This window comes from Patagioenas fasciata, chromosome 2 (assembly GCF_037038585.1).
Source record: "Patagioenas fasciata isolate bPatFas1 chromosome 2, bPatFas1.hap1, whole genome shotgun sequence".
Classification (NCBI taxonomy): domain Eukaryota; kingdom Metazoa; phylum Chordata; class Aves; order Columbiformes; family Columbidae; genus Patagioenas; species Patagioenas fasciata.
In genome coordinates this window covers 144,542,269-144,566,518 of record NC_092521.1, presented here as the reverse complement: position 1 = coordinate 144,566,518, position 24,250 = coordinate 144,542,269, and the positions used below count along the sequence as shown (strand labels likewise).

The window sequence follows — 24,250 nt, the reverse complement described above, 5'->3', positions numbered from 1 at the left end:
TACTCGATGTGGCCTTGGCCGGGCCCAGCGCTGCCCCCGCTCTAGGGCAGCGGTGCTCGCGTGGGATATGCTCGCGTGGGATATACCCGCGTGGATGAACAAAGTGTGGGAATGCACTCACGGGGGCTAAACATGCGTGGGTATGGGATTGCATGGGTTAAACTGGCATGTTAAGAAACATGTGAGAGTAAGACCTCGAGTGGATATGAACTTAGGGGTGGAAAGACACACACGGGTATGAACTCACATCCGGTGAACTCCCATGGGAGAAACACGTGTGTGTGTGTGAACTTGGATGGAGTAAATGCTCGTGGGGAGAAACTTCTCTAGAGCTCTCTGTGTGTTCCGCTATAAACGTTAATTTACTCTGTTGGACTTCTGTTCTCTTTCTACTAGTGATGTGTCATAAACAGTATTTTCCCAGCTTCAGTTGACTGCCAGCTGACAAACCAAAGGCACCGGGTGCTCTTCTCTCCCCTTACAGGAAGATTTATCCCATGTTGCAGGTCTTCAAACATGAGTCCCTTGAAAAGGCCTGCAATTTTCCTAGTTTAATACAAGCTGATGGCATAAAGCTGTACCAAATTATTATAATATCCTTAGCCCATACTAATAAAAAAAAGTGTAATAAGTGGAACCTTTGCAATCTCTGTATGTTCTTTCTCTTGAGGATGTACCTGCATTTTATTTTCAGCCTATTTTCTGCAGCATATCTAGCTGAGAGCTACCAATGGCAGCGAACCCCCTACTGTTCTGGAGTGATTTTTCCCTGTGACCCAAGCAGCAGCAGCAGGAGGACATCTGTGCTGCATGAGGGGCTTCCCGCAGGCCTCCCTCTCAGACAAGCCGCTGGCTCCGCACCTCAGCCGCCGCCACATCGAGCGCTGGCGCTGGCGACACGGCGCGGTCCTCCGCAGCGCCGCCGCTCCCCTCCGGGCGTCCGCCGGTTACCGCGGCAACCAACGGCGCCTCCTGCCCCGGTGCCGCAGGAGGGAGGCGTGGCCACCGCTCCTCGCCCCGCCCCGGGCGCGGGCTGAGGGCGCGAGGCTGGAGCCGGAGCCGTCACAGCCGGTAATTTCAAGGCCGGAGCACGATTAGCCGGTAATTTGAGTTTTGCCGCCGTTCCGCCTCTGTCACAAACCTCAGTTCACGCAGGTTCGCTTCACCGCGGCAAAAGGCACCAATCCCGAAGCGAGGCCCCCACTGGGAAAGGTGAGCAGTGCTCAGGTCAGCACCCGAGCCTGGTGATCAGTCATCCCACTCGATACAATTGTGCCTGTTTCTCACAGTTTTAAATGTTCAGCTGTTATTTTGCTTTACTGTCCCTGGCTGGAGCATTCTACCGTCAAACCTTTGCTTCCTCAACTATACGGTGACTTGCCTTTTTATAAAGTGCTTGTTAGCTAAGCACTACGAGGTAAGCAAGTATCTCTTGCTTACAATGGCATAACTTTCAAACTTGTCATTCTCGTAGCCCATTTTTTTTTGTTTGGTAGGAGGATTGTTACTAGTGGTCTGTCTCTAGCATGCTGGGTTTGCCTGTTCCGATGCTCAGTTTCCCCACGTTCAGCTGAAAGGGCTGTCCTCGCATTCCGACACAGCAGTCGGCAGCAGCTCCCCCGTCCCCAGGTGCCAGGACCCTGTTCGGCCTGCAACACTGGGCCCTTGCTGTTAAGGACTCCGGATTATGTCCTGAGTGGTTTCTGAGGTACACGGCCTTAATTTGCCATCATCAGGGGACTCTCCCTATGATCCTCTCTGATCTTCTCACGTACCTTGCAAAGCTTAGTCTGTTACACAAATAACACCTGCTTGGGAACACATTTATTGGCACTTTGGTGCTGGCTGCAATAATAACAACAACAAACATGGCTTGTTGCAAACAATTTATTAGGTAGTAATAAATATGAATTTAGCAGAAAGGACTATACAGCAATAAGGCATATCAATAGTATTGTTAAATATGCAACCGACACACATTTTAATATTTTTTTCCTCTAGTTTTCTAACAAGGTGCTATGTAGAGAAGTATATTTGTGGTAACAGTGCCAAGTGATAGCAAGGATGCACTATGAAGGACCTTACTGTTGTGTTATTTACCTTAAATAAAATATAACAGTCCATGAAGATTTACTGTTATTTATGCCAGTGAATTTTAAGTAGAAAAGTATAGCGTGCTAAGAAGATTACAAAATGTCTCCTGTTCACTTTTTTTAACTGCTTACTACTTTAATTTCTTAAACTGCACTTACTAGCAGTAAGGTATGAGTAAAGTTTCTACACAACAGCACAGTTGGTAACATTCATTTTAATTTTTATTTGAAAGCTTAGAAGCAAGCGCTAATTTTTATTTTTTTAAAAACTCTTTTTACAAAATATTGCACACCCGTTTAGCATGCAGTTTACATGGAAGAAATAGTCAAGTGCACTTAAAACCCTGAAATACAACCAGAAATTTTGAAGATTTGTGTTATGGATACTATTTTAACATACAAGGATATGTTTCAGACTGCACTTGGGATCCAGCTTATTGAGACCCAATCCTGACTGCTAAGAGCCAGCAGAATGCTTGCAAACTGTATCTGACTTTCCTGCAAAATAAATATTCATTCCTGCATCCTGCACTGCTTGTAGCCTCAAGAGAATGAAGTAATCAATCAGTAGGAAAAATGAGTCTAACAGAAATAACTTAGTACCTCCTATACGAGTTTTCGTAACTGCATATGTGTTGCAATCCAGGGTAAGATTTATTAAGCTTTCTGAAGTCCTCTGAGAAAGATTAATTTGTAAATCTGTATCTTCTCCTCCTCCATATGCACATTTTATATTGCACAGCAAATGTAAAAATCTATTTCTTTAAAAAACAAGCATGCTAAACATTTAATATGGCTTCCGAATGACTTAAAAGTATTTCCCTTTTGACATCCTCATGCAGTATTTTAGAATAAATACGAATACAAAGTACGAGAAAGTTAACAGTAAAAATAAAGCCAGCTACAATGTTTGTCAGAAACCAAATAAAAAACAAGAGTTTATCAAAAGTCATTGCTCAAAGGTCTAACTGGTCTTTCAAGCATACTTATCAACAGTATCTTAAAAATAAAGTCTACAAAATACTGTAACATATACAACCTTTTTGATGTTCCACAGAAAGACATGAAAGGCAAACAGGTTAACTGAGACTTGCTCAATGGCACTGGCAGACCCACAGTCCTCTGGGAACAAAAGCCTTCCTGGATTCATGCTCATCCAACTCAGTAAACCATTTACATTTCATTAGCTTTACTGGTTAAGCTGAAGCCCTACAATAGCTTATATATGAAACACAAAAATATTTATAAAAATAATAGATACATTGTAGAGTTTTTTAAAAAAATAAACCATGCAGCTTCTGTACAAAGTTAAAAAACTGTACAAATTGACTTTTCCATTGTGTAAAATTTATGTACATGGAAGTCTTCTGTTATAATAAGTTGCTTTTTTGCTTAGCCATCAGATGCTGTTTCGTAACTTGTTCATTTCCATCATTCGTTTCTTTCACTTGGCATTAACTGGCCATTTAATTTCATCAGAAGTTTTACGACAAGACCTGCCTATATAAAGGTATACAATTAAATTCTATCAGTATTTCAAATGCAATGCATTGATACAATCAAGCACATGACAAATGCAAATAGATAAAAATAATAGGTTAGAAGTTGCATCATTTTAGAGATAAGAAAAATACAACCTAGATTTTTCTCAGCTATCAAAATTGTTTTTCAAAATATTCAGTCACTGCCCCTTTAACCACTTTAATATATAAGAATCAAAACCAACTACTGTCAAAGTATGCAAGACACAGCTGTAATTTTGTCACGCTTGTTAACACAGCATATTACCACTGATGCGGACTGTGGGTAAAACAATCATTTTCCATCAGACATCCACAAACACTAGCAGAAGCTGCTGGTACCAACTGCGGTGAAGTTGCTTTGTAACCCTGCCTTCACAGATCCTCAGTTTTATCCAATATCAAACTCTGCTAGTTTTGAGAGCGAAGTTATCCGCTCTAAATCTGTGATTCTCATCATATTTGAAACTATCCTTAGAGTCCTAGGGATTGGGCACATGCAACAGTTTCAATTAAAAAAAAAAATTACCCTAATGATTACAGATGTATTTTCTGTGTTTTGAACCCTAAAGGCTTCACAGGTTAGGAAAATAAGCAAACATTCTGAAATATTAAGAAGAAAGTTTTAAGATAATTTGGGGGGAAGGGGATGGTTGGCTTGGGCTTCTTTTTTAGTGTATAAGGGTGGTCAATCTCAAGAGATAAGAGGCATGTATCTAGTTCAGGAAAAAAATAATCAACATCAAGGATGAAAATACAACATAAAAGATAAAAAATGACAATGCTTACCTGTTTGGTATGCACAATAAAGCTCATTTTGTTTTCCAGACTGTGGATTTGAAAACATGTATCTCCATCTCCCAACTGCCACATAAAGCAACCATACTTTAGGCTGAGGAGTAAAGCCTACAGTGAAATGTAGAAAACTGTCACTCAGAAAATATTCTCCATACTTACAAACTTAACTATTCTTCATCCAATTAGACAGGATTCTGACTCAGAACAGTATGTTCCACAATCTAATTGTAGCTTACAAAGTTGTGAAGTGGAAAAATACAAGGCTTCCTATTATTAAGTGCCTTATAAAGACCTTAAAATCTTGGAAGTCTTCACAGTCAAGTTTAACAAAACAGTTGGATGTGAAATGATTATCAGCACAAAGAATTTAAGAGGACAGAATAAATCTTAACAGTTATAATTGGCAGTTCACTCCAGCTGACCTTTGTTTCCATGTTGAGGAGGTGCAGCCCTTTTACATTTACTCCTACATACACTTTGATGACTTTATGGCTACTTGAACTTGCTTTGGTGAATATTTGTCCTGTGAAAAACGCGGCTCCATAAGTAGGAATTTCCCAGCAATTCTGCAAGAACATGCGCTGAAGGTGATGCATCTCCTTACTTACACCTTCACTGGTGCTGAGATTCTAGAAATAAAAGAACAATGGCAATCAAGAAGTCTTCCCCAAACCAGTTGTGGTTATTTAAAGAAAATCCATTATTTAGTGGGAATTCCCACTAAATGAGTATTCCCCAAAGTGCTTTCCCAGCAACCCTCTTCCTACATCTAAGTTAAACCCTAGGGCCACAGAAAGGCTCAAATACCAAAAGAGCGTGAGGCAGAAAGGAAATACCTGTACAAGCCTCGGAAATCTGAACCACAGACCCTGAACCTCCGTAGGGACCCATAGTTTTGTCTCTCTTAGAAGTACATTGGACTCATCACGGATAAGCAGCCATGCACCCATCCGACACTAAATGCATCACAATCCATAAAACTGAACATTCTTCCTCCTTTAAAGCATCCAATCCAGTGAGGCATGGGAAGATGAGCCCTCTCAAAAACATGGATTTTTTTTTTCTTTTCCAAGCAAAACAGATGTGAAGATTTCTTTAGTGCAGCCTTCATTCAGAATGAGATAGGCTTTTGTTTCTTCCTCTTCAGTAAACGGTCACAACAAAGGGTCGCTAGAGTGCTCCTGCCTCAAAATAGACCAATGTAAAGTATCCTAATAAATAAAAAACCTGGCTGGGCCACACACGAGATGAGAAGGCATGGATATAAGAGAGAACACAAGTTGTCAACAGTGAGGAGGCCATGACTGTGGGTGTGGTGGATGGGACCGAACTCTTTGGATCCACACCCTGCATTGCGGCTTACCTGAATTCTACACCTCCGTTTTTAAAATGTAAAATATATATTAATATCTTTGGAACAAAAGACTGCAATTATTTTCCCCTTCTCCCATACTCCACACCTCCAAATAATGGCCTAAAAGCAGAAGCAAGCTATGCTCATTCTTACATATTATCTGGTACAAGAAAGACTAGAGACTACTCTGTTATACCATTGTCTCAGAAAGACCACCATCATCCCCTCCTTCACCTGTATTGGAAAGAACAGGAATGATCTGCTGGTTTCTGACCAAAAAAAAGGTGTAGGCACCAAGAGAAAGCTGATGAGTAAGTAACCACATCTCAAAAGAGGGGCAAGGCCTGAAAACACGCCCTGGGTGCCTCTGCAGCGTTTCCTGGTAGCAACACTGAGTGCTGCAAGCCAGCTGGTACAGCTGCCCCCCTTACACACCTCACAAATCTTGTCTTTGGGTGCCTTGACTCCACTTGGAATCTACAGCCCTCAGTTAGATCTCTTCTTCTGCAGAAGCAGCCCAAGTCCTCATTTAATAATTATGCTCAATTAACTGCTGTAGTTAAAGGAGCAGCACTATCAGAAGATACAAGTTACACTGGAAAAAAGAACTTTGTGGATCCATCACTACAAGCAGATGTGAAATACAAGTCAGAGCAGGTTTTTTTACATGTACGCCTGAATTGGCAGTACCCCCAATACATGGTTAGCACTGAACATAAATGTACAGATGACAATTATATTTACTTCTAAAAAACAGATCAACTGTAACTGCACAGGAAAAACAGCATTCCAACAACCCATCTCAGAACTTGAGAACATACATATTTCTAGCTTTATATACCAGTATTTTTGTTCATTAACTGGCAACCAAACAGTCAAAACATGTTTCAGACAGGATTTACTACTATTTGATTATTTACCTCACCTTGTATTCATGAAGTATCCTGTTTGTCCAATGAGGAGCTTTACTTTTTAGTTTAGTGATTGGTACAATAGATTTCAGATTTTCTTCACTAAGAGGAAAAACAAAGCAGAGAAGAAGTTTTTCTTCACTAAACAAAGTAGGGAGAAAGAACAATGTCTGCCAATTTGTATATTCAAGTCATATACTGAGTTAGACAGTCAGCTCCTACTCTATCTTGCCTCATCAGCTGAGAAGCTTTCCTGAGATTCCTAAGAGGCAGCGTAGTTCTGAGTTAATGGAGATCCAGCTTTGTGTTATATATCACAGACACAGCAGGGAGAACAAATGCTAGCAGCAGAACCTGTGACTCTTGATTACAGACCAGTTTGGTGATTTCCAGTTTGAAAGCCAAAATTATACACAAATAACCATTTACACCAGGATATCACATACTCATAAAATACGACAACTTATACATACTCTTCATTTCAATGCTGTATTCGGCACCACCAAGGACTTGGCCCAGTCAATTTCCACAAGAAAGTCACATATTACATGACATGAAAGTGAAGCTGTTTATATAGCTTGCCTTTAAAAAACAAAACAAAAAACAAACAAAAAAAACCCCAAAACCCACAGCAAATAAAAAACACTAAAAAGAAGCCTCTACTAGTTTGCTTTACACACAATCTCAAAAACCTAGTAGTGCAACCTATTCAGTCATTTTTAAACTACATTTGTTAGTAACTGCACATATGATCTAACAAGAAAAACCCTGCACAGAATGATGCATCCAGATCTTTAAGGCCAAGGATACTCTCATACAGACAACAGCCTGGATATATTTTTGAAATGACCAGTCTCTAAATAAACACTTGTCAACTACCAAAAAAAAATCAGTATATAAATCTCTTCATCTGTCTGCATGAGAACAAGTCAAGGTATTTTCCAACATCTTTATTTGAATATGGATGGAAAGCATACCAAAACACCCACCCAACTAGTCCTGTCTATTGAGTCAAACACTTCCATTGAGCAGGATCACCTTGGAACCACACTGCTGATTTGCCTCAGTATGGACATGAACACTGCCCTGCAGGTGCTGGGATTCTGCAGGGGGTAGTTCTGTATTAAACCCAGCTGTGTTTAACTGCACACTCCTGCAGGCAGGCACTCCCACTTACACCCAGCTCTCCTTATGCTCAAACCACCAACTGTGTAACTGCAGGACAAGATGGGTCAACAGCTGAACAGCCCACCCAGAAGTTTTCCAGTCATTGAGGTCATTCATCCAGCTTACTCTGTAGTGGTACAGACTCTACGCCTACCAGAAGGAAGAGAAAGGAATGAACAAGTGCAGGCAGCACAGCCAGCCCTTCCAGAGGCAGCCCACGCAACTGTAGCAGAAAAAGCACCCACATTTAATGATGGTGGAGAATACAACAACAAAAAAGAAGCCAAGATAGCTCAGCTGATGCTGCGAATGAGAGGAGCTGAGAAGTGTACCAGCATTCCAGAATAGCACAGCTGCTGATGCATGAATGAATGGAGGTGGATATGGTAGTGGGTGGAGTGACGGTGCGCACAGTGGAGAACTGGCACCCTGGTGTGCTCAGATGCTGCCGTGGAAATGAACGTGGGAGGAACAAGCCACATCCCAGAACAGTTCAGCTGCTGCTGTGCTGGCAAGCAGAGAGAAAGAGAGAGAAAAGCACCATCTGGTAGAGCCCTACTGGTGCTGTGTTTCATACCAATTTAGTATTCACGTACAAATGAGAGAACAGAAAGAATATTTCTGCGTGGTCTGTCCTCCTCAAAGAGGGAGGAAAGCAAATCCCAGAGGTTGGTCTAACTGGACATAGTAAGATGTTTCTTCAGCATTGTCCAGTCTCAGGCCTGTCACAACTCTCCATTCACATGAATACTGTTAGTCATTTTGATATTATTTTATCTCAATATAGACTTACAGAATACAGAACCTCTATTCCTCTGCTTGAGACTGCAACTATTAATATGTTTTTCAGACCTCATGTCCAGTTTCTATTAATGCCATGAGGGTTATGTGATTACTGAGAACTAGAGCTCAGTGATGGAGAAAAATAATATACCATACCTAAAATTTCAGAGTTCCATAATAAGTGCTATCCAAAAATACTTAATCTAACACCATGATTTTAAGTTTTAAACACATATACTTACTTTAGAAAGCCCTGTTTATGTTTCTTGCTCTCATAATTTCCATAGACTATTTGTAGAAGCAGACTCGCCAGTGTGATCAGCTTGGCATCAGGTGACGTATAGAAACCTTTCAGTAAATTATATCTGGCTTCATCAAAAAGGATAAGAATAGCCAATGGATCCTCAATCTGTTAAAAAGATTTAAATGATATTATTTCTTTGTAAAAGGAAATAAGCTCAGAAACTATAAATACAATTTCTCACTGATTCAGAGACAGAAGACAATGGTGTGATCCTGGCTGAAGTGAACACTGGGGTAACGCTTTGTAATAGAAAAATTGTCATATTTTGTCTTAATTCAACACTTCACTGATCTAACACACAAACTAAAGGTGACTAGCATACAATGCCAAATCAAAAGGTTCACAGAAATACTGACATCTGTTATTTCTTCCCCCCATAAATCCATTTTGAATAATATGTTTGAATACACCATTGAAATTGACCAATTAAATATCTGAAAATCACAGCACAAGGAAGAGAAAGAAAATTGGGTAGGTTGCTTTTAGCTGTATGATAGATAAAGACTGAGGCACATATACTTACAAAAACTAAACAGTTGGGAAGGTGAGTGAGAGAAAAGAGAAAGGGGTGAGAAGGCAAGAGGGAGAGAAGAAACTGAATACTCAAACTATTACAGAAAAGGAGAGGTCTGGTTTGAATAAGTTTGAGAATTACTATAGTCATTAAACACACTGAGAGCTGATGGTCAAAGTGTCCTGACTCTGACCATGATTTCATGCCATCACTTCCAAGTGCAGACCTTTTTCTCTATTTCCAGTGGAAGTCTCACATCTCTTCTCAGGAAAAGCTGTGAAGTTTCCCTTTGAGGATCTAAGTTTGTCAGTTCAGTGAATATTTCAGGCCAGTCTCGAATATGCTGCAACGGCTTGTGATATGGCTTCAGTTGGAGGCCTGAAAATAACAGGTTTTGTCTATAAATAAACAGAATAACCCAGCGCGCACACACACACACATGATTAAATGCTGCAACAAAACCAGAGTAGCTGAAACTGAGGACTCATTAACAAACATTTTCCCCTATGTTTCACAAACTGCTATACAAAAAAGATTTTGAAAATATGGATTTATTACCATAACTCTCAGCATCAGTTCAATAAATGCACTAGTGATGCACCCTGGTTATTTTCAGCTTCTCAAGAGTGAAGTGGTATTTACAAAATTAATGTAATACCAAGACAGACCTTAAAACATAATAATAGCACATTAGAGACTGTTGTCACAAATATTATGAGAGAAAGATAAAGTCCAATAATCTTATTTCTGACAAAAAAAATACAGATATAGCTTATCTTATAAATGTATTTTCCATTTTTGGATATATATAAACCATAAACTTTTCAGAACAGACATAATTTTTTTTTTAATCTGTGAAACATCTTGATTCTAAACAGGCTGCAGTCATCCAATGTTCCATGCTCTCTACTGTATACAAGAGCTGAGAAACCAACACAGCTTTTGACTACAGCCCTACTATGCACTAGAGTCCATACCTTCCATCACGCTCATTCCCCCACCCTGACTGTCCTTGTGATTACTGCTTGCCTGTGTTCTAGTAGTGAGGAACTATTAACAGAAGGTCATATGTGCCTCACCCTCACTGCTCTGGCTTTTACATTATGACATTTCACATCATATGAAAAACTTCAAAGGACACATTACAGAGCAACATCTTTTGACTGAGAATAATCCGTTCACTCAACTTATCCACCTTCCATTCAAACACAGAAAAACATTATCCATCCTACAAACAAAACTACAGTCTTTACAGTTGTACACAAACTGCAAGAAATACATTTTATAATAAAACTTGTCCATTGGTTGTTTGAAGCTGTAAATCAGAAGTTGACTCATTTTCAAACTTCAGGTAAATATTTCAGGTCAGGCTGGATGGGGCTCTGAGCAACCTGATCTAGTTGAAGATGTCCCTTCCCATAGCAGGGGGGTTGGACTAGATGACCTTTGAAGGTCCCTTCCAACCCAAACTATTCTGTGATTCTAGATATAGAGAATTACTTGTTTTTAAGCAAACAATGTATTAGTGAGTTCTTTCCTTCAAATGCAAGGGAAATACTTCAATTATTTAAGTAAAACTTGATGTACATATTTAGAAAAGGCACAAACAGCAAGATTTTAACACTCAAACACTTCCTTTTCTTCCAGACATTATGTTTAACTGAGGGTTATATTAGTCATATGGCAAAGTAAAAAGGCAAATGGCATGACACTGTGAGAAATAAATGAAAAAAGAACGAAGAAAAAACTTCCTGCAATACTTAGAGATTAAAAAAAAAAGTAGCAATGACAGTGTAGCAGAAGATTGACAACAGTAAATAAAATTTTAAATACAAGGCTTCTGTGTTAACGGTATTGTCACATTGTCATGCCAGACCTGAACTGCGCTTTGCAAATCCATTATAATGCGTCCCATAGCTATCTTGTTGCAGCAGTACTCTTTACTACTATTTCTGACAAAACACAATCACTGACTCTTTCGTGGTTGTGTTTATCTTTTGTTACATATCTCAAACTATAATATACTATTTAGATCAGAAATACAAAAAAATAGAGCAAATATAATAATTATATTTTCCATCACAATTCCCTCTCACCGAATCTATCTGAAAACTTGTTTATCAAAAATTATCTTGGTGCAAAACACATGAAAATTCATATGATTAAAGGACCTAATAAAAAAAACAACATTAATCAGCTTTAATTATTAGTTTTAAATAGATTAAACATGGGTAAAATCAACTATATGCATCCAATTTCAAAAACTCTGGGAAGAAAAATACCACTAAAATCAGGGTAAGTGAGCAGTAAAGACTATGATCACAGAGGTGTCCTATACCAGAAAGGCAATCTGGACTCGCCTCAACTTCCCGGATGAAATACGTTCTAGATGCTGCAGTGGTACAGGGTCAGACCTATCGGGGGTACCCAAAATGTCGGCAAAAATGGAGCAGCTCTCTATAGCTCTGAAAGCACAGTTCAGAGACATCGAGCTGTAAAGGCTGGGAGTCGATCTATTATTTGAAAGCTTAAACAGAGGGAACAGAGAAACTGGTTTTACTCCCTATGCAAAAGATAAAAAGAAAGACACATACAGGGATTACAAAGTCTCTGGCAGGAGGGTAAAGTCTATTAACAGGCAGTCCAGACAGAAATTAACTCCTGAAGGATGACTTTTAAAAGCTAAGAGGTTAATACACAACTGTTAGAGAGCATGCTTCCTGTTTTCCTAAGAACATACTATTTTTTTCTAAAGGCAAACAAAAATAAAAAAGCTATGACAAACCCTCAAGTATCACGAACTTCCTTGTTACTTACTGAGGTTCTCAGAACAGATCCAGATAGTGAAGTACTGCTGAGTTTCTTGAGACAAACGCATTCCCTCCATGATCTGCTGGACAGTGGTATTGTTTCCATGTTTCAACTCAACAGAGCGATATGACCCATCCATACGATAAATGCGTGCCTTTTCATACTACACAAAAATTTGAACACATTAAACAACAAACTTGTTAAAATCCTTTCTGTGGTGCTTCTGAAGAGGAAAGCTATTTTATCATAATTCAGCATCATCTATATTGCTGAGAAAAATAATACTGCACAACTCCTGCATATTTACTCTTTATCAAAACTGCTTGTTTCATGTCCTGTGCAAGCTTTTATACTGTGCTTTTTGCCACAATAACTCCAAGAAAGATCTTACTGATATTTTGAGGACTTCATTTCTGTTGAATTCAAAGGCAAGTACGTGTTTAAAAATTTCCTGAGGGATCCGGGCTGAACTACATATGCACATGCCAAAATGTCCACCTAACTATGACTGGCAGGTTAGGAATGATTCCACTCATTAGTCTACACTAAGAAGACTTATTTTTCAGATGGAAGCACCACCCTTCACACAGACTCCAGTACAACAGGAATAAAATCTCACTAACATCTTTTAGCACTTCTATAATATTTCTAAAATGAAATAATTTTCCCCTTCAGAACTCCCACAGCTGTCACTGAATTGTATGTGGGCCCAGAGTACGCCTCCTGCAAGATGTACTTTAACATAAATCAGGTGCTTAAAGCGCATACACATGAGCCATAAATCAATGAAACTTCTTGTTTTCAACTCTCTAACAGGTTAAATGTTTCAGCTGTTCGAATAAAAAAAGTTGCAGGAATTTGTTATTTCCTTTCTTCAAATCTACTTAGTTGTCAAGAACTGAGTTCCTAAAAACTGGAAAAAAACGATTAATGATTTGGAAAATGACGACTGAAAATGAGGCTGGAATGTAAAACATCAGTCTAATTTTTGGTGCAATAGTCACTGTGACTCCTATTGCAGTAATTTATATTTTTTTTAATTTTAATGTATTAATTCAATAGTAATAAGTGACAACACGATATCACCTATCACACTGTCCAATCTACTTAAACTGTGTGCATTAGTCTTTTAGAATCATTAAACAAACATCTCCCATTTGATCAGCTGCATAATAAGATCCCTAAAATAAAGGAGGTCAACTCATTCATGGATAATTTTGGAAGATTCATTCATCTAGAGTGAAATGAAGATAATCTAAAGTATCTTGAAAAATTGACAGGTTTACTGCCACCTACCTACAGAGGTACAAGTTGCATCTGAAGTCAAAGAAAAGAAACAAGTGAGTTTATATCATTTGGCTAATTTTAAATCTACTGCAGGATGAGAGGAATTGCATCGTAATTTCTGTTTACTGTCCTGGCTAGATCTCACGTGAGTGCCAAGGAAACCTACACCGACTAACAGATGTAGAAGCCAACGTTTAGTCAGCCGAATGCTTCTGTTTATCAACATTTAAGATGATAATGCATAAAGAAAGCTGATGGCTGTATGATCATAAGTAGACATAAAATCAGTAGCTGACGTGATGCTCCTGCAAGTAAATCAAAACATCACGTTTAAAGTCTTACATGTATTTCTTGAGTAATAGACTGAAACATTTAAGGAGACAGTGTCCATTTGTCAATATTTGCACTAACAATATCAGCATACTGCATATTTCCAATAACAGCCATAAGTGAGCCTAGCTCTTCTACAAGTTTAGTGTAAATGAAATATAAACTCTAAACTATTTAGAAAATAAACTCATACAGGTTTATTTATGGCTTCCTTCAGCAGTTTTGCAGTTTCTTCCCACTCATTTTGTTTGTTTTCTTCACAGACATTCAGTGGAGACCTTCCTTGTTGATCAGTAATGTGCTACAAACATAAACAGATACACTGATAATACATTGCTTTCACTGGAGATAAGTAAACACATACAATTTTTTTTAGATAATAAAATCCTTTATAACTGATACAAAATGGGAAAAGTAGAGGTAATGAAAAATATTTATTTTTCTGTAATCTCTCAACAGGATCGTTGTGTTTACACATTTTGATCCAGACACCAAATATTTCACATACATAAGCTAGAAACTGTTGCTAAAACTGCTATTTCTATACACAAACAGAACTTACTCTGTCAATTTCTGGGTGATTTAGTAGAATTTGTACTATTTCGGCATGCCCACCTCCAGCAGCAAAATGAAGAGGAGAGCTAAGCTGTCCGTTCAAAAGATTTGGATTGCATTTCCCTTTCTCCAACAGCATTCGAGTGGCTTCAACTTTTCCATACCTGCAGATAGAATTAAAGCATAAGAGACACAGCAACTGTAAAATAAAATCTTTTTTCAGGTGGTCCTCAATATGGAAAAGTATGTTTCCATGCTCAAGAGTTTTTAGTGCTGAAATAACATCAAAGACAATGGAATATTAGTAAGTTTGTAGAAATTAGTATCAGTTCTGCACTTCTTTGTTAACCATTGGTCTAGTAACCATTTATTTGGTTCATGAAAGACAAACCAAACTTTGCTCTACACTGGCTAAGTTTGGGTAGTTGTAGAAATTCAATCATGGCAAAACTGAGTTGCGTCAAAATTACAGGAAAAAAAAAATCTTTCTGAGAATCAGGGTAAAACTTTTGGTAGTCATGCAGATGGATCCTGAGGACTCTTAAACTTCACGCTGACAACTGGTAAATCTCATGCATCATGTTTATGCCAACTTTCTGACAAACACTAAAAATCAAATAAGGTTCTTTTTTAACAAAAAAGTATGATTTTCATGTTATTCGTATCATCAGATGCTACTACGAATACAGAAGACTAACTCGCATAAAACAAAAGCATTTTTACAACCGAGGAAAGCACTTACAGATTAAATGATTAGGTACAGTCAGACAAGTTGACCTGTGTAGTTCACCTAATCCAGCTTTCCAAAGCCTGACCATCACCAGTATGTGCTCAGCTCAGCTACTGCTGTGCTGTAAAACTGCTCACAGCCTTTAAGCAACGAAGACTGTAGAAGTTAACACATTAAGCTAGACACAGTGCCTCCACCACGAATTAGAACAGATGCTTCAGGACAGATATGAGGCAAGATATAAGTGTTTGATAATACAATCTCCACGCTTGGTCTCCTCTGAAACCATTCACATTGAAATTATCTCAAAACCTGAAGCAATCTTTCTCTTCAGAAGGTTAACACTAACATATATTATAGTCAAAGTGTAAAAAGTCTAGTTTTTTTGACTTTTCATTTTTGAGTCTTTATGATAAATTACATAAGTGATTAGCGCTTAAGAATCATGACAGCAAGAATGCATTTGATTGGCAGAACTATATTATCTGACTCACCAGCACGCATAATGGATAGGTGCCCAGTGGTCACTATCTAACTGATTAACAGAAAACTTTTTATCCAGGAGGTGGCTTAGTAAATCAGAGTCGCCTTCACATGCACTGCGGTGAAGAGGGAAATCATCTACCCACTGGTGTTCCCTACGAATTGAAAACGGAAACGGGAGGAAAACACAGTTCAGAAATATTTCAGTAGTTGAGAACATCAACATTTTAAAAATTAAAAAACATAGCACTAACTGTAGATCTATATGAAGAATAAAAATGCTCACACAGCTAAAATATGCTAGTAGTCATACAACTAGTATTTAAGTCATGCACCAGTCAAGCCACAGGTGTATTCATTATGCTAGGAAATGCTTCCCTAACGTTTATAATCTAAACCTTTCTTGATCCGTTCTTTAATTATTGTGTTTGAGTAACTGGAGACTCCAAACAGATTTTCTTAAAGTGTATTTATACAGTAAAGCCCTAAAGTAACACGAATCTCCTTCTGACCAAGTCTACCAAGTACTGCTGCAATATAACAAAATTATCTGTTAATGAAAAACGAATGTAACATAATACTTGTCCTCTGTGACACTGCTCATGCTGCGTTGCCACTTTTCTCTTTTAGGAATCTGAATCTTTGAATAATCTGGGGCTCCAAGACCAAAGTATGGATTTATTACCACTTTGTCAACCTGTGAAGACACAATTTAAACACAACTGAAAACACATCCTACTGAGATTTGGCTAAAGAATCCCCCATTCAGGCCAGGTATTCTCTTGAAACCAAAGTTATTATAGTAACATTTTATAATTAAAGAGAATTATGTTCAAATGTGAGGATTTGACAAACCGTTTAGCAGTAAGTGTGCAATAAAGAAATCTGATTATTTTAAACATAAAGCACACGCTTGTATCAAATAAATTAATTGCAAAATGAAAATGTATATATGTTTCACAAACATAAAATGAAAATATAGTTCTTACCCTATTCGTATACTGAAGGTCCGATCCAAACAAAGGATTATAGATACACATATCTGCTTTCTCCAGTGCCAACATTTTACTCTTTATTTCCAGGGCAGTATAACCCATGTGTAATGAGCTCTCTGTTTGACCAGGTTCTATAGCATAGGCAGGGTTTATTACATTTGTTTTAATTCTCTCTAGAGGAGATGGCCTGAACAAAGCTGGGATGGAGTGAGACTGGGTGTGCCGTTCATCCAACCACCTGCAGGAGAGAATTGGCAAATAATTCATTTTCAGGTAGGTAAGGACTTTTTTGGACATGCCTATCCATTATTTTGTTTGATTAAGGGTTGCATGTATGACAATCACACATTTTCATGTAAAAAAAAAAACCTATAATGTGCACAGCCAATTTTATAGCATTAAATTCACCCCCAAACTTGAATTTTTTTTTAACCAAATATAGTTAAGCAAATGTATTTGTTCAAAGACATTTCCTGCGGATGCAAACTCTCTAATAAAAGGAAATTATAAGCAACGGCAAGAGGAACATTGGTTATAGCCAAAACACTTAACCACACTCATATGTCACGTTTCGTCTACTTTCAGTTTATCAGTATTTGAAACTTAAAGCACTTTTTTTCTACGGGTGAGTTGAAGTTTCAGTATCTTTGCTGACTTCAGCCTTCTAAGTCATGTGTTTCGTTAGGGAGAGATGGGAATAGGCAAAAAAATCAGAAGGTCCAGTTTCCAAACCGCTAAGTCTCTTTCACATAGGCTACCACCTGCCTCTTCACAAAGATCTGCTGCAGGTTCTTCTCTTCTAAGTTCACTCCTGCTGACTGTGCAGATGGGCTTCACAGGCCTCGTACTCAGAGCTACTGCGGAACGTCAGCACTGTGCACCTGCTGCACTTTTTCCTGCCACATCTGCAACACAACACAGAGCTCAGGACAAGCTATTTATCTCAATTTTGGGATAAATATATTTTCACCAAATTGCTAACTCATTTTCATGTTTTGTGGAATAGGGCTCATTTTAACTAATGATCCAAAGCCAAGTTTATATTTAGGTTTCTGCACGTACTTTCTCACAGCCTGTACTTTGCTGATTTATCCTGGAAATATAGAAGAAAGAGAAGTACATGTTTTGAAAAGATAGACCCACCACCAGACCACTTGGATCACGACCATTCCACAATCACGTCAGGATGGCAGAAAAATGCAGATGCTTGAATTTTTAAATCACAGATCCAAGCTATCATGTGCTGCAAAAGCTAAATTCCCTTCACTTAGCCACAGTTCTGCTGGAAAGAAGAACTGTAAAATTCTGGTCATTGTGCTATAAACACCCTCTTCCCTCTCTGGGGTATTTTCAGGGATTTTCTCTAAACAGTTGGTAGATAAATTACTTAGGGTAGTTTGGATCTTTGACGGATTTATACATAATCAGTATAAACTATTTTCTAGTACACTTTCAAGGCTTCTCTCACAACGCTTGTAACATATTTTAAGCTGAGCTTCTGAAGGCATTAATTACGCAGCAAATAAATAGAACTGGCACGGTGGTATACATGGAAATATTACAACTCTACTAATAAACTATAAACCCGTAACACAGAACCTTTTTAGGTAATAGCCTGTAACTGTAATTTTTCATGTTAGCCAAAAGTTTCAGCTAACTTTATTAATGCAAATAAGATCATACATAGCTCGTATTTCTTTGTTAAAGGTACATAAAAAAGACAAAAGTATTGCTCACATATTCAATTTTCAAACTACTATAAATCTGGCTAAGCAACTACTTACCTTCCTGAAAGTTAATTCCCTATTGCAAATAAATTTGCAGGGCTGAGTAAGATGCACTCCCTTTCTAAAGGGAGGTTTAATTTAAATGCAAATATTAATGGTATACAATTAACAGGATATTTTTACTTCACTGGCAAATACTCTTAACGATGACAATTACAGCACTTATAGAAGATTAATCATATTTTATATGATTTTCCAAAACATTCACTGTGAGCAAGAACTTCCAAAAAGCGACTTGATTTAGATAAGGACACCCTTCCGGAGTTTGAGAAAAGATTTTTAGAAAGATTTAGAAATCTGTTTCAAGGTTTCAGTTTCTGATAAACATGAAGAAAATAACATGATATCACAATGGTTTCCTTCTTACTCACAAAAATGCTATAAAAACTATGTGCTACATCTGCAAATTATCTTGTTTGACTTCTATTTTAACGTATTTTTACTGATGGCATTTCTTACTTATCCAAGGCAATTAACATTCTTGCAGTAAGCGTAGCAAAGTGAGTGCTGGATTCACTGCAGACTCTCATGATGTCTTGTAAACAGTAGAACACAGGGCATCCAGGACTGTATGCATATTTCGTGTTGTCTAAAATGAAAACATACTCTGAAGACACATCAGTGAGAAGAATATTTTTTTTTCCTTCTGCATTGTTTGTAGTTACACGTTCCTAACTAATTGGGAGTATGTTCTAACTTCAGACCAGAGTTAACTTACATTTTCCAAATGATAATTTATAGAAATTACATACGATCCTCATGTAACAATTCACAACTCAAAAGGGTAGCCTTAAAAACCTTGAAGTATTCAGATACTATTCTATTGGTGTGATCAGCTTCATGTGAACAATTAATATTAAATGTACACTGTTGTCACAAAAAAAATAGGACTCAGGATGAGAAGAGGTATTTATTGCTATTGGTAACTCCACAGTGGTATTTATTTCATCGTTTTTATCCTTCAGGCCTATCAGTAAGGCAAAAATGAAGGAACTTCCCCAAAAGCAGACAGATATTTATTTCAGGCTGTTCTAAAAAGTACTTTCCTGACAAGCAATTTACTCTGCCTTCCAAACATTTTATTCACCATTCCTTATTCAAACCACTGTTTACATACTTTAATAAGCATTCTTCTCTGAGTAAAAAACGCTGAACTGAACAGGATGTCTTCCTTACACCTTCATGCAGCAAATTCTATACATGCTAATGCATGTTTTGAAATATGATCAAGTGAACAAATACAGATTAGAACAGAAGTGTGCTATCACTACAGAAACAAAGCAACACATTAAAAACAAGGTTTTTTCTTTAATTTAAAGTAACTTTTTCAAGTTTTGAAGTATTCAGAGAGGGGTTTCCACCTGAATGCAATTTTTAATGCATAAATACAGAAAAAGCCATATATATAGCATATTCATAAAAATTCTTACGAAAACCTCAGCTGAACTTCTCCTAAAATGGGTGCAACTTCGGCAAGTATGCTCAACATTACCTTTCACAACAGTTGGAACAATGTAAAGTGATGCCTCCTGGCCTGCCTTTTCTCCATCAAGAGGAAACTTCTTCATCAACACGACACGCTTTCCTAGCACAGTATTAAAAAAAAAACAATTAACCAACAAAACCAATCTAGAGTGGGCTATCCAAAAGCTTATCAGACTCAATCTTCCTAATTCCGAGGAAGAAAAAATTCTGATTATCACAAGCTAGTTCTAAAGTAAACTAAGAAAATCTAAATATATATGGAAAAACAAAGAACATAAATATGCATATACCCATTAACGCGTAAAATGACATGACTGTACCCCTTTTTCATAGCAACTTTTCTACACCCCTGATTTTTCGTAGCATTCATTCTCCAAAACCACATGTCTTTAAGTTAAACAAGATTCTTTTTGAAATGGTAAAGCACAGCTGCATGCTATATTCCACATTAGGGTGAATGCTTTTTTTCAGATAGTGGTATGACAGGATTTTCCATGTTATTCTCCCTTCCACCCTGACAGAATTCAGCATTTTGTTTGCTTTTCTGACTACAGCTGCATATTTTAGCAGATGACACACTAAACTGTGCATATTAATGCTCGGGTCCTCTATGTGAGTCAACTTAAACTCCCTAAACTGTGCAAGAAACAGAAGGGTTTTGCTTTTACTAGGCATTCTTCTATGTGTATTAATGCTATTATATTATTTCATGTTTGCTGCTCAACTAGCTTTGTTAAGTCCGTCCAACTCCAGTTATTGCCACATGCAACATTTTACCATGCAACCAGCTGTTCCTTTTCTAAACTGTTAGCACTGCATCATCTTGTCCGCACTGATGACCTTCCCAGTACAACCTTACTTACAAGGCAGAGATGAGGTACACAGCAAAAAAAGTGCTTTAGTCAGTATAGTTTATACCAATCTGGAAATGAAATATGCTGGCCAAAATAATTTTTGGCAGCACAAGTGTGAGGTTGTTTGCTAGACCAGCTATGCACCAACAATGAAAATGTATTAATTAAATTTTATCTGTAAGAGATTCAGTTATGCCAGAAATATTTTCATATAGATAACTGTCTACTGAACAATGCTGGCTTTCGACCAGACTTTAGAAGCAATCAATTCACTAGTTCAAGTCAAGTTTTAGCTGAAATTAAGGATAAAAAAAACACTTCAATCTGGTTTACCCGAAGTTTAGCAATAATTCTCAATTTGAGGTGAAGTAGTACAGACAGGCAAAGTTTCACATAATAAAAATCTTTTAGTAAGCATTTTATAGAGACGGAAGGTAACGGGAAACAAAGGTAAATTAAAGATTTTAGCTGCATAGTTAGCTTGGGGTTTTTTGGTGAACCTCAAAACATGCTTTCTTTTTTTAAACCCATTTCATGCTTTTGCACAACCTTTCTGTGGCCATTTAATTTTTAAAATATTTTGATAGCGCTATCAACAATAGATCACATTAAAATGGTTTTACCTTTAATACCCTGGTTGGCTGGTGAAATTGGTTTGGTGGCTTCTAATACATAATCCAAGATGCTCTGAGTTATCTCAGTGCCTCCCTGTAGTTTAGTTTCCAGCAAAACTTTCTTTCTTTTTTTCTTTTGGCCTTCAATGGGAACTTCAAGCAACAAAATCTTTCAAAAAATAATGAAACCAAAGGAGTTTAAGCACAACTGAAACAGGCACAAACTTTTTCTTTTTACATTTATTGTACCTCTTTAAAAGCAGTAACAAAATTGATAAAAGTATTTATTGTGGAGGAATGGGATGGTGAACTCAGAATGACCTCCATAACAGTGAGGTTAAAAAGACAGGGCTTCACCCTTGTACTGAGCCATCTGCAAGGCAAAAGGCCCTGAACTGAAATGAAATACAAGAATATTACAAAACCATAAAGTGTTCAAATACCTTAAGAATGGGCAATGCATAGTAGGTATATGACACACATAGACATTATTTGAGCAATCTTACTGCCAGATTTCTGCTATACGATTATATATTTACTATAACTTATAAAAAAAAAAAAATAAAAACATTTAAATAATTTTACTTCATAGGATTTAGCTCGATATTCCCGAGAATTCAGGCTGGCGGTATTTTTTGGACGAATCACAGCAACATACACATCTCCAATGTGTTCTGGGTTTCCCATCTCTCCTTATTTTAGCACTGGAAACAATGAATAAACAGCAAGTAAAGGTTCAGTTGAAAAAAAGTTAAAAAAAATCCAACAGCACACTAAACTTCAGGATGCAGTAATTATATCCACTGACTCTTTGCATTATCATTTATTGTTCTTTAGCTGGAGAAATACCAATGGCTGATATAATTCTGCTTCTTTTTCATTAGAGGGGAAAATCCTATATCACATAGACTGAATATAAATAATCTTGTTTTCTAAGCCACTTTTAAAATCATCTATGTATTTTCACACTCTGTAACTATCTAACCCATTTTGTGAGCCAGAGAAAAGGCCAAAGAATTTCAGGACTCTGAAAAACATATGAAATTGAAAAAGAAAACCATTCTAAAGCGACAAGCACTGTAATTTATAAAATGTGTGATGACAAAGTACTGCATTTCTACGAGTTCCACAGGGATTTAAACACAATACCTGATTTCCTCCGCCCGCTCCAGAAGTAGTCACAGTCTTGCCTACAGCCCAAGTAATAAAGCTGATAAACTACTACATGGATTCATTTACTTAGTTTTACTTTAGTGGGGCTGCAAACTGGTGCACATTTCATTCAAACACAGAGTTTCTGAAAGGAATACATCTTTCCAAAAAAGTGAGCAGAGGTTTTTAGATTTAAGATAAAACGTTGCTTACTCTTTCACTTAACCCAAACTGACAATTCCTGTAATCATAAAGTTTTATGAAAATGACAAGGAAAGACACCTAAGGCAAAATCACTTCACCTATCGAATTTGAGAAAGAAGGCCATGTCTGGCCATCAGCATGTTCCACCTGAACATTTTCTTCATCTGCAAATGAATACCCTTTCATCCCATATCATCAGTGAGCACATGCTTTTTGCTGATTAATCCCTCCACGAAGTTTTTTAAGGTTACTCTTTCTAGCTTCGTCACCTCTTTTAGGAGAAACAAAGGTCTTCAGATTCCCATGCCCTCAGTCCAGTGTTTTTACTGGTATCAGACTTTCTGAAAACATATTAAAAAAACCCAACATAAATAACAGCATGCACATTTACACCTTCAGTTAGAAGAAATACATTAACTATTTAACAGTGGTACTTGACCAGCAACATCCAAATAGAAACATCCACTGATCTGGTTCTCAGTAGCATCTAGAAACATTAAATAAGGAACGTGCTGACTTGTAGGAGCTTATACTTTGGGATATTAGGAGTTTTGAAAAGAACAAGAAACACCCATCCCTTCTGGGCAGGTGGGAAAGCCACGCTCCCTGGGTATGGCTCCAGAAAAACAAAACAAAACAAAACAAGAGCGGATGAAGAAGGATGGGGTTACGAGGGTGTGACAATAAAGATGACCAGCTTCAGAAGTCATCCGCGGTGAACTGATCCTGCCCAAACCCGGGTGCCAACACCGCGTCCCCATCCCAACGCAGGTGTAGGGCACACGCCTCGGCCGGGCTGTTTCCACGGCCGCCGACGATCCCCGCCGGGAAGCCCAGGGCCCGCTGGACGAGGCAGGAGGAGGCTCCGACCTGCCCGGGGGTCACGGCCACACCCCGCCCGCTCCGCCGAGCGCAGGCCCTGCGCAGGGAGCGGCGGCGGCCTCGGGCTGCCCCGCAGCGGTGCCTCGGCACGGCGAGACCCGCGGCACGCCGGGAGCCGGCTGCCGACACAGCAGCACGGCGGGCGGCAAGCGGCCCCGCAGCGCCGGCACCTCCCGCCCCGGCGGCAGCCACCGCGCCGCTCCGCGCCTCACAGCCGGGAAACGCCCCCCGAACTTTCCCGGTCGTGCCCAGGAGCCGGCCCCCCGAGGGGTGCTCACGCTGCAGCCCACGGGGCGGGAGCGGCTCCCACGTCCCCGAGACCGCCCCACCGGGGTGAAGGGCAGCGCCGCGGCCCCGCTCGCTCGCTTCCTCCCTCCCTTGCCTTCCTCGGTGGTCCCGGCGGCCGCTTCCCCCGCCGCATCCTCGCGCTGCGCTCGGCGCCCAGGCCCCGCGTCCGACCCGCGTCCCGCTCCGCCCCGTCCCCGCCCCGCTCCCTCCCCCGGCTCGGCGGATCCGCTTCCCGTCGGAGCCCCGCGGGCCTGGGCTGCCGATGAGTTTCCGGGTCGGCGGCCTGAACTTCTGCTGCTGCTGCCGCCGGTTGTTGACCGCGGGTGGAGAGAGAGGGAGAGCGGGCGGC

At 38.9% G+C, this 24,250-nt stretch overlaps 1 protein-coding gene across 6 annotated transcripts; it reads right to left on the bottom strand.

Moving 5' to 3' along the window:
* Nucleotides 1-1,873: 1,873 nt before the first annotated feature.
* On the bottom strand, nt 1,874-24,104 carry KRIT1 (KRIT1 ankyrin repeat containing). 6 transcript variants are annotated; one of them, XM_071805132.1, is made up of 18 exons: nt 23,996-24,104; nt 22,830-23,072; nt 21,961-22,079; nt 21,385-21,544; nt 19,915-20,007; nt 18,882-19,011; nt 16,630-16,873; nt 16,222-16,337; nt 15,652-15,795; nt 14,435-14,591; nt 14,066-14,173; nt 12,262-12,418; nt 9,671-9,822; nt 8,869-9,035; nt 6,691-6,778; nt 4,834-5,040; nt 4,403-4,519; nt 1,874-3,593 (listed from the first exon to the last, which is right to left on the bottom strand). In XM_071805132.1, the coding sequence occupies exons 3-18, from the start codon at nt 22,060-22,062 to the stop codon at nt 3,525-3,527; spliced, it is 2,211 nt and encodes a 736-aa protein (XP_071661233.1). In that variant the 5' UTR covers nt 22,063-22,079; nt 22,830-23,072; nt 23,996-24,104; the 3' UTR covers nt 1,874-3,524. The 6 variants fall into 6 exon arrangements, with proteins under 6 accessions (XP_071661233.1, XP_071661234.1, XP_065687371.1 ...); XM_071805133.1 differs by having other exon boundaries at nt 22,879-23,072; XM_065831299.2 differs by having other exon boundaries at nt 23,001-23,072.
* Nucleotides 24,105-24,250: the final 146 nt, after the last annotated feature.